Source organism: Chaetura pelagica, unplaced genomic scaffold, assembly GCF_000747805.2.
Source record: "Chaetura pelagica isolate M959 unplaced genomic scaffold, ChaPel_1.0 scaffold10, whole genome shotgun sequence".
Taxonomy (NCBI): domain Eukaryota; kingdom Metazoa; phylum Chordata; class Aves; order Apodiformes; family Apodidae; genus Chaetura; species Chaetura pelagica.
Genome location: NW_009952263.1, coordinates 2,155,023 through 2,166,301, shown reverse-complemented (window position 1 = coordinate 2,166,301; position 11,279 = coordinate 2,155,023). Strand labels below are relative to the sequence as shown.

Below are 11,279 nucleotides of genomic sequence, written 5' to 3'. Positions count from 1 at the left end.
TCCTTGTGGCACCTTCTCATAACAATAACTTGCTCTGTATTTCAGTTTCTCTCTGTAATAGGCATCATTAATAGGGAGGCCAAGGCAGAGATGACTTTACAGATCCCTTTCAGTACCTGTATCTCCAATTTAGAAATTTACACCAATAACAACGCATTTGGAGGAAGGGGAGGGGAGGATTCTATAGAAAAACCAACCAAAACCCAGAACTACATTCACATCTTTTCAATCTAAGAAAAATTACAGGCAAAATTACCTCAAGATAAATGGTGCTGCACTGCTTAATAAATAGCAGCAGCACAGTGTTACCCTCACACTATATTTACTGCTTTTAATTAGAGATCGAGATTTTGAGACTATAGACATTTTGATGTGAAAACAAATTCAGTAGAAACGTGGGCAATAAAAAATAAAACCCCTTAAAATATTAATCACGGACATGGACACAATCCCCAGAGCAAGACGTTGCAAATCATAGCAGAGACAGTTCTCATGGTGGCACGTTTGGTATCACCAGTAACACTGCTTGTAAACAGATTATCTCTGATCTACCCAGTTTTCAGATACAGTTACAACAAGCTCTGTACAACTAGACTGAGATCAGGCTCTAGTGCAAATGGACACCAGTAAATACAAGTTGGGGGTGGTGGAGTGGGGAAAGCCAGTCCCAAGCTAATTTCTTCTTCACAAAGCAGGGAATTTTATGAAGGACAGTATGTCTTTTTTGCATGACTCTAACCAAACTATACAGCTTAAACTTGATGCTTCACACCACCTGTCAAAATTTTACATTCTCCAAGCAAAGTGTAGTGTTAGGCTTGAGTCTCAGACCTCAGAGAAAGAGCATCACAGAAAGTGGCAACACTGGAAAAACTTTGACCTTCTTTCATAGCCCTTCATCTTACAACAGCTTCCTCACCCGTTTCCAAATACAGCTTGCTCAGCCAATTTCTGGAGGGCTCAGTCTCAATGCTGCCACAACAGGTTACAGGACTATAAATCTGTCAGACTAAGGTATTGATGAAATGGAGTTAATGCCTGGAGGACACAGAAAATGTCACGAGCACTCCAACAAGAAATGCTTTTGCATAATCAGCTTTTTCTCATTTGCTTTGGTATTTCAGAACATCTCCTGGCTTACAGCAATTTGCCCTACTTTTGAAGGCTTTCCTCTGAAGTGAGGTCTAGCAGTCTTCCTTCTACTTCAGACATCTGAAAAATGCTTTTTCACCACTTAATTTCTTTTACAGACATCAACATATGCTCTGATATGTCCATCACTTGTCTGATAAATGTTGCATCAGTAGTGTTTCTTGCAGTCCTACAGCCTGTCACATTTAATTCAAATCAAAGGTACAGGTGCTTATTTACCTGTTTAGCAACTGACCTAGTCAGCAGCAAGAAGTCTCAAGCTGGTGCCATTTTAAAAAACAAATAAAATGGTGGGGTTTGTAACCATTCTGGCAAAACTCACCATTTACTATACATAAACAAGGTGCTTATGGTATTAACCTTCCAAGTAATATTCACCAGGATAGTACCAACATGCTGTAACATTTTTCCCATGTATGTTTTCAGATTGTCACTTTTCAGGCTACTCCACAAAAAATACTTATTCTTCCATCTTTTTCCTCTCACAGCTGGTTTTTCAAGTTTCTTCCTCCAACTTTTACAGCTTTAAAAACAATCTGAAAGAAGATTCTGGCATAAAAGTCTGGCATAAAAGTATCATGGGGTGCAAAACTGTCTCCTCAACACACATTACATTACCCTTTCCATAAAACCCTTATACTCAATATTCCAGTAAAATTATTTCCACAGACTGAACTAAGACATATGGATAGTCAAAACAAAACTCCTTACATAAGGATAAACATTCTGGAAGGGTCCAATTCCGTGTCCCTTTTACATTCACAGTTTGACCAGTAAGTACAAGAATGAATTCTGCTGTACTAATTTTAACTTGTAACAGAAGTATCTGGTCCATTTATACAGAAAATATCTTTAGGTTTTAGGTCAGAATTTATGCATCGCACATTAACCATTATTAGTCACCTTTGTCAAAATCAAATCAGCAGGCTCTTGACCTTCTGTTATTCCAATTAGATTTGAGGTTTTTTAGTGCATGGTACCTGGACAGGTGGCAGGACCAGTTATTAAGCAGGACCAGTTACCTTAGAACATGATGCTCGAGATGCCATTACCTGACCTAAGGATCTACAAAAATTTGCAATGAGCAATGCGTACAAAATTCATTAGAAAGAAGAGACATAAGTTGTTATCTACAGTGCACTGAAAGTTCATTTTAGTTTGCTCCATTAAAAAAAAAAAAAAAAAAAAAAAGTCCAGAAAGTTAACTTTGTTTATTCAGTGGCTGATTTTCTGTGGCACTCTGAGGGTTACCAGGATTTTCGGTGCGTTCGTCAATGTTTTGTTTCCGACTGTGAAAACACTCTATGATAAATTCAGCTAAAAATGCAATGCTTGCAAGAAATCCAAACACCTGTGAAAGAGAAAGGAATATATTATTTTAAAATGTACAAACATTAACAGTATTCTAACATTGTTTGGAGAGATTTGCTGGACTATTTACGTATGTTAATAATGCTTATATATTAGGATCACAGTCCTCCTTAAATCGTTTGTTCCATTTAAAATAGAAACAGATCAGAAATCACAATTCTAGCACATTTAAGGCAAAACTTTTCACAGTTCTCATTCTCTTAATCAAGCTTGAACCATTCAATATGTTCTAAACAGCCCTTAATAGTAAAAAATATATTAATTTTACTAGAAGGACAGGCTGAGAGAGCTGGGTTTGTTCAACCTGGAGAAGAGAAGGCTCTGGGGAGACCTGATAGTGCCCTTCCAGTACCTGAAGGGGCTACAGGAAAGCTGGGGAGGGGCTTTTTTCACCAGAGAGGGCAGTGACAGGATGAGGGGCAATGGTTTTAAACTGAAAGAGGGTAGATTTAGGTTAGACATCAGGAAGAAATTCTTCACCATGAGGGTAGTAAGGCACAGGAGTATGTTGCCTAGTGAGGTTGTTGGTGCCTTCTCTCTAGAGCTGTTCAAGGCCAGGCTGGATGAGGCTTGTGCAGCCTGGTCTAGGGTGAAGTGTCCCTGCCCATAGCAGGGAGGTTGGAACCTGATGATCTTTAAGCTCCCTTCCAACCTTAACCATTCTATGATTCTATGAAAAAGCGGTTATTAAAGAAGCATGGCAATGGTGGTATAGCAAAGTATTTATCCAAGAGATGCCTGCTGTTCAAGGGACTAAGGGAAGAAGAGTAACACATGGAAGATGAAGGAAGATAAGACCTGCAGAGCCTAAACAAGTCCTTACTGGGTCAGCAAGGGTGGGATGAAATTACACTTTGTTACTGACATGTCATTATTAGTCATGGCAAGATAGCAATAAGGAGAAGGTTGGTTTTAGCAGTTTCGTTCAAACAAGGCAACACATGCACTATTCTAACTTTTACCGAAATTTTACACAACTGGTTTGCCCCAAACCAATTTGACAATAGTAAGTCTTAAATCAAAATAATTTTTGTTTTTCCAGCACCAGAAAAAAAGAACCTGAAAAACTTTCTATGTTTGAATATATCAACATCACAGAAGACAACTACACAAAAGAGAGTATCTCTAGTAGCTTGTGCTGCCTTTGGTACAGAATGTTTTGCTTTCTTTTCTAACTTATTTTTTGCCATTCAATAATAAAATCAAAATTTGATCTTTTAAACACACATATTCACAATTTCAAGGTTATTCTAAAGAAGTGCCAAACAAGTGAGGAATTAAGACATCCATAGCATCCCAAACTCTCTCCAGTGCCTTGCCTGGAGCCTCTTCAGTGTTCCCTGGGAGATGCACGCCCTGTTGCTCTTCTAAGTATTTCTGCCACTGAGGAAACTGCTGCTCTTATTGCAGCCTTTGCCAGTCAGCATTCTCCATATATGCTTTATAATGCCTGGCAAAAGACATGGTTTCTTGCTGACTTTGTGAGGTGGAGGCATTATGAAAGGACATTTGAGGAAAAAAGTAGCCATTTGGGAGACAGGGTATCAGAGAACGGGGGAAGCTGTGAGAGGGGGCTACGTCAAAACGGTGACAGATGACAGGGAATAAATAATATGGAGCCCAGGCAGTGAAATTGGAGGGACCCAGAAGCAAGCCACAAATGCTGGAGAGCTGCAAGTGCACACAGAGCCTTCCAATCCTGAGGAATGCCTGTTCTTTGGATTTCTTAAATTCCTGGAAGGCCTGAAATAGCCAATTCCTCCTGAAACATCACAATGCACTTAATCCTATTCCCTGCCCAGCCTCATCCCTGCAAATTGAGTGAGGTCTACAGGTTAGAGAAATTAACGTGCACGATAAATACAAAGCAAATTATGCAATTTTAAGACTTACATAGGCAGCACTTTCAGCAGCAGACCCAGAACTGGTCACAGCAAGCACTATTGACGCTATCAGAAAAAAGCCACCTATGGCTAGCATGGCCCAAAAATTCTGCAAATATAAAAAATTAAAAAAAGAAAGTTATAGATTTGTAGATCTACTACCTGAAAAAGAACAAGCATCATAACAGCAGCTGCGTTAGTCTGCCAGTGAATTTATGCTTTGAAGCTTTGATGCTAATGGGAGCTTCAGCAAATATATTTTACAGCTATATTCCAAACAACATTCAACATTACCAGCTATTTAAAAGACTCTGCATTACACATTCCCCTGTTTTTGTCTTCTTTTAATTTTTAATTCTTTTTGTCTAACTTCTTTCACAATCAAATTCAGGCTCAGGTCAACCATGCTAGCATGTAAGACATCTAGGAAGCCAGAAATGTGCTCATTCAAATCTCTTACTACACTCCCTTATCTGTACCTTCACATAAAAAAACCCCTTTTGTTTGTTCTGAAGGCAATAGGAAGGGTCGCTCATAAGGCACAATAATATTCATATTGACTTTACAGAGCAACTTTGTGCCACTCCTTTATCTTCTGAAATATAAAAGCACAACTGTAACAAGTGGGATTATTACAAAAAATGACATAGGCTACACCCAGTAGGAAAACCCATCAGGTAAACAGGCAATTCACAAATTATCACACTGGCAGTAAACTGTGTTCCATATACATGCATACATTCACATACATAATACATACATTCAGTGACTGTGCAGCAGTGCTAGTCTGCATGAAAGACTTTCACACAAGTCCTAAAAACCCTCAGGCAACCAACATGACAATCTTGGAAAAGCTGTCAATATAAAAGGCACTCCCAAAGCTGACTCATTTTTAAACTATAAACTACTTTATCCTTTAAACAGAAAAGGAAATTTCATCCTGCATAGCCTTTTTCTCCACAGTAGTCTTTAAACACTTAGAATAAATTATTTTTTTTAAATAAAAAATAATTTCCTTACCCCTCTCTGTACTTTCTCTTCCCCCAATGTTTCGTATACATCAGTGCAATACACAAACAGGATCAGGAGGCTCAAAAGAAAGGCACTGCAGCTTGTGAATTCAAAGAAGTAAAGTCCACCACAGTTGATACAATGCGCCACAATTTCTTCACAAATAACAGCCAGAAGAGAGAGAATCTGCAAACAAACAACATGCTTGAGTTGGATCAAGTCTCTAATCTTCAGCAAATGGACATCTCTGACATCAACATTAATAAACACAGCTGTAAGGAAAACCCTCAGTCTCCAATGGATCCAGTAAAATTCTGCACCACTTTTTAACCGACAGATACAATCATACAGTGACACCTAGTAGCTGGTCCATAAACTGCACTCAGGTGAGCTGAGCACACTCTGCTGAATGCAGGTTCTTGAGGAAGATTCTCCGGTTGCCGGTTGGAAGCAGATGGGGCAGCACCCCGAGCACAGGGCACGAGCGGAAACCCTTACAACTGCACTTAAATGCCTTTGGGTTCAGGTCAGAGGGGGCAATGGGGTGTCACTGACACAGCCAGCGACCTCCCTGAAAATTTACAGCTGACATTACCTCCCTTGATAAACTTCAGGAGACAGTGCACGCAGCTAATAACTCAGGGGCTTACGACCCAGTGATGACAGAAGCCCAGCTGTAGTTGTGTTCTGGTTCTTTGTCTCTCTCTCCTGGCTGGCTCGCCATGAAGTGTTGTGGTTTGGGCCCAACACAACAACAAAGAACAGCGCCATGGCTGCTGACTCAACTCCCCCCAACACACCCCCTACCACACACACTCTGGGATGAGGAGGACAAAGCTCACGAGTTGAGACGAAGGACAAGGAGGGTTCTTCACTGATTAAGGTCCTGGGCAGAACAGACTCAACTTGGGGAAAAAAATAATGATTTAATTTCACACTAATCAAACACACCTAGGACACAGACACACACAGAGCAGGGCTTGCACATGTTACCCCACCCCTCCCTTCTTCCTGGGCCCAAATCACTTTGTTCCTGGTTTCTGTCCCTCCTTCCCCCCAGCAGCACAGAGGGACAGGGGATGGGGTTTAGAGTCACTTCACAGGCTGGTGGTTCCTGCTGCTCCTTCCTCCTCAGAAAGAAGGATTCCTTACAGTCCTTCCCTACTTCTCCATGGGGTCCCTCCCATGGGAGAGAGTCCTCCACGAACCTCTCCTTCATGAGTCCTTCCCACGAGGTCCGGAGCTGCTCCAGCCTGGGCTTCCCACAGAGTCAGGGGCTACTTCGGGAACAGCCACCTCCCCTGGCACCCGGGTCTTCCAAAGCTGCATAATCAGAGTCCACTGGCAGCAAATTCTCTGGCCACAAAATCCAAGTCCACAGGCCAAGTTCATCCCTCCTGGCGCCTTCAGGGAATGTTCCACCACGTTCCTCCACGAGTGCAGGGGCACAGCTGCCATCTTGCCATGGGCTGCAGGGAAACTTCTGCTTGGGCACCTTCCTCCTCAACAACCACCAGCACTGCTCTCCTCCTCCAGCACAGTTCTTCTCCCTCAAGTGCCCCTCTGCTCAGGTGTTATAGCTGTTCTTTTGTACATTAATGGCTGAGGTGCATCCATTGTCCCTCTAATGGATCTTTGGCTGGGTTTGGAGCAGGGGGAGCTTCTCAGCTTCTTACCTGAGCCACTCCTGGGGCCCTTTCCCCTGCTACCAAAAAACCCACCAAACCAAACCAGAACAACTTGTAGGAACCAAAACTTTAAATGATGCTTAGCCTATGTTGGACAGTATTTTACCTATGCAGAAGCTTGTAAGTTCACCTTCCTGCCACATTATGCATTGAGGAAAACACAAGTTAAATCCTGTACAGTAATCACAGATCTTCTGTGGATTTTCTGCTATTTTATTGTACAAGAAAGATTATTGCTTTATTTAAATGCTCTGTCATTGTGGCCACTTCTTGCTAGTTTCCTTCATTCCATAAAGTTGACACAGATCCTTGCAGCAAGGAGTTCACCGCATTGAAACAAAACCATTAGTAGGAATCAGACTTGGTCATAAAATGGAGACTGATATAAGGATGAAGACCCTGTTTTTCATGGCAGTAAATGGGCACTAATGAGATTGACAGTTCTATTAAAAAAAAAAAAAGTAAAAAAAAAATATCTAAAATTCAGAATTGTTATTTTCCTAGTTATTAGAAACTGCAGATGCTTCATTGGCACCTTATTGTTTGGTTTCATTTTTCTGACAGTAAACATAAGAACAGCAATTTAGCACGTGGGAAAATTCCCCCTGCACTGCCAGACCTCAGAAAGGCATTTCAAAGCATCGTGTTTTGAAAATCCTGCAACCATATAAAGTAAACAGGATCTCAGAAAGGGAAAGAACTCAAGCTGGGAAACTGCAGTATTACTATCAGGCTTCCACATAACTTCCCTTCTCTCCCCCAGCGGCTGGCAAGGCAAACTTCTCGGCAGCCCCCGCACCTAAAGCAGTGACTACGGTGGCTGTCTCAGGAATGTTTTGAACTCTTGAGTTTCCAGTTCTGAAGGTTTGGTGTTGGGTTTTGTTGGGGTTTTTTTTGCATTTCAAGATATGGGCTTACAGTTGCGTCCAATGACTTTCAGTGTCACATTTTTCACAAGGTCAGCTAAAGTGTGAGATGCGTTTTCACGTGTAGTTCTAGCTCTTTTTATCAGTGCCGTTTGCTCACCCTGGTAGGATGGAGGAGACAATCAAAAGAGTAAAAGTGAGAAAAGCCCTGGGTTGAGATAAAGACAGTTTTATAGGTAAAGCAAAAGCCATGTGCACAAACAAAGCAAAACAAAGAACTAATTCCCTGTTTCCCATCAGCAGGCAGGTGTTCAGCCAACCCCAGGAAAGCTGGGCTCCATCACACGTAACGGTTACTTGGAAAGACAAACACCATCACTCCAAACGTCCCCCCTTCCTCCTTTTCCCCCCAGATGTATATGGCTGAGCATGACATCCTATCCTCGGGTCAGCTGGGATCAGCTGTCCCAGCTGTGTCCCCTCCCAAATCCTTGTGCACCCCCAGCTTACTTGCTGGTGGGTAGTATGAGGAGCAGAAAAGGGTCTTGGCTCTGTGCGAGCACTGCTAAGCAGTAATTAAAGCAGCTCTGCACTATCAACACTTTTCAGCACAAATCCAAAACACGGCCCTCCCCCGTGCTAGCTACTATGGAAAAAAATAACTGTCCCCATCAAATCCAGCACCTTCTCTTACCAGCAAGAAGTTACTCATTGATACCGACATTACTGTTACAAGTTCCTACAACAGCGTCACATTTCTAAAATATATTTAATAAGTGAAAGGCTGCAAAAGAATGCCATGAAAACAGAGCAGATCAACGAACTTGCTAAAAGGCCTGTGAAAATGCTGAGCAGTGGTATTCCCAGTACAAAATCTTCTAAATCAGAAGGATGCACATACTAGCTCCGTAAGTTTCCACAATCAGGGCTACTACAGGAAGCGAACAGCTCAGAAAACGAGCAGAGGTTTAAGGCTGAATTACAACTTTCCTTTCCAGTTGGGGCATTTTGGTTGAAGTCAAGCAATAGTTGATGACAAGTATTTCTGCTTGAGAATTCATTTTTACCTCAGTCTTGGCACAACATGTGCTATGCCATTTACCTTTGTGCAGAATTTCAACAACAAAAACATTCCATCTACGTGTTAAATATATATATATAAACACATGCAATAAGCATGCCCCCCAGCATCCTTTTAGCAGTTACATTTTCATTATTCGCCTAAAAAACTTTAAGAAACAGACTAAGATCAGAGTGTATGCCATTATTCAGCAGAAGAAAAGCATTTCTAAGGTCTGCAAACCAGTTTTCTGCATGTGACTTCACAGTATGTTGTCAAATACTTGATCACTTCTGTAATGAAGACAGCTGATTTCTGAGCACAATACCCTGTGTAGCAGCCCACATCTTCACTGGTGGGTAATCTCAGTTACAATCACTACTGTAATACACGGATAATAGATGTTAATGATCATCACCAACACTGACATTGCCAAAAATTCAATGCTTCCCAGATCAGGGACATTTTTCTTACTGCAGATTCTGAAGCTTCCACCTTCAGGAGTTTCTGGGGCTTGTTTTAAACATTTTGACCAATAACTCAAAGATCTGTGCATTTTGATAAAGGGATACAAAACGAGAGGGGAAAAATCTTGGAAACTAAGAGAATAAATGACTGTAACTCTTGCTGAAGGAAAAGTACAGGCCATAAACTGCTAATTCTTCAGAAGAGTATCAAGCAGCTATCCATCCTGTTCAAGATAATAATAGTTTTCCTTTTTACACCTAGAAAGCCTTTAAAAGAATGCTTCTGTTCAGATACACAGTGTAAGACTTTGATACACTGGTAAATTTGCATATGTACTTGTTTATTTGAGTTGGTGAACTGACTTATATAAATGATCTGCTTGTCTGGGAGCAAGAGCCAGTGCATCTAGATTTACTGATCTTCAGTAGATGAAGTAGAAGTTTGTGTCCTATCACATTTATTTATTTAATGCATTCTTGGGTGTGACTTTTCAAAACACTCTTAAAAAAACAGCAGCTTTGCCTTTACCAGCACTCGAGAATCTTATGTTACTTGTTGAGGGTTTTGACTGTGCATGGGACAAAGTTTAAAAAACAGTGTCCTCTTTCTGAAAGGGTGAAGTAATGAGAAAGGGCTGGAAATCACCTACGATTCCTGTAAGCATGAGGTATCTGCCAAAAAAGCCACTTTGCTGGCTGCAAAAAGTACCCTGACACACATTTACAGTCAGCTGCCCTTTCCCACTGTCGGTTTCACTGCTTCCCTGCCAGTACGTCAGAACGATGCTCCTCACGTCCTTATCAGCCCAGTCACACTGGCACAGTTTGGAAGAGCCCACGGCTGCACGCTGAACAAGCTAGAGTCTGAAACTGGTGCCCAACAACTGAATGCATTCAGGAATGACATTACGTGTAACAAAAAGCAAGCAGAAGATAAGCCTTTTGTTTCCTGGTGAGCACAGAGTGTTGGCGATACCTCACGTAACAGGTCACCACCAACACTGCACTTTGCTGATGCAATTTTCTACCACGAGTCATGGGAGACATGATTCCTCATTTTAGCACTAACAGTCATGGGAGAAATGATTCCTCATTTTAGCACTAACAGTCATGGGAGACATGATTCCTCATTTTAGCACTAACAGTGCAGCGCGATCAGCTCAGAAATGGGCTGCAGGGCGGGCAGGAGAGGGAGCTCCAGATCTGATGCCCCAGCAAACCCTTCTCAGTTCTACCGCCCTACCCTGAGGTTCAACTAAAGGCTTTCACTCTCCTGTTTTCATCCAACACGGCCCTCAACACTAAGTTTCCCGTGAGGTTTCCCTCTGATTTTAAGCAGTAAGGACGGCAGGAGCTGAAGCACAGCGGCCTGAGCACCGAGCCCTGGCCACTCACAGCCCTCAGGTCTCAGCACCGCTCCTGGAGCTAGAACCAGAAAACAGAACAAGGCTGTTACCTCATCCGCCACGAAACGACCCAAGTCTGCAGAGACGACGGAATTGTTAGGCAGCTTCCCAGCTGGGGTACAGCTCTGAGCTGCTTTAGTCACCGACAGCAAAGCTGGGCTTTGCTACCTCTGAAGTCAGGTTCCCTGGCGGGGCGAGGCCCGTCCAGACCGGCAGAAATAACCCCCCCGAAAGCCTCTGTGCGACCCCCTCCCCCAGGCCGCGCTTTGCCGGAGCGGAGACTCCGATTTCTAAGCGGCCGAGGGTCGCCCTGGAGCCCGAGGTCACCGAAACCCGCTCCCGTCTGTCCTGGCGCAGCAGCTGCGGGCAGGGCGG

General features: G+C 42.5%; 1 protein-coding gene across 1 annotated transcript; it reads right to left on the bottom strand.

Annotated features, from left to right (window-relative positions):
- Window positions 1–2,353: 2,353 nt before the first annotated feature.
- CMTM6 (CKLF-like MARVEL transmembrane domain containing 6) lies at window positions 2,354–8,695 on the bottom strand. Its single transcript, XM_010007616.1, has 4 exons — window positions 8,666–8,695; window positions 5,427–5,603; window positions 4,417–4,515; window positions 2,354–2,503 (listed from the first exon to the last, which is right to left on the bottom strand). The coding sequence occupies exons 1-4, from the start codon at window positions 8,693–8,695 to the stop codon at window positions 2,354–2,356; spliced, it is 456 nt and encodes a 151-aa protein (XP_010005918.1).
- Window positions 8,696–11,279: the final 2,584 nt, after the last annotated feature.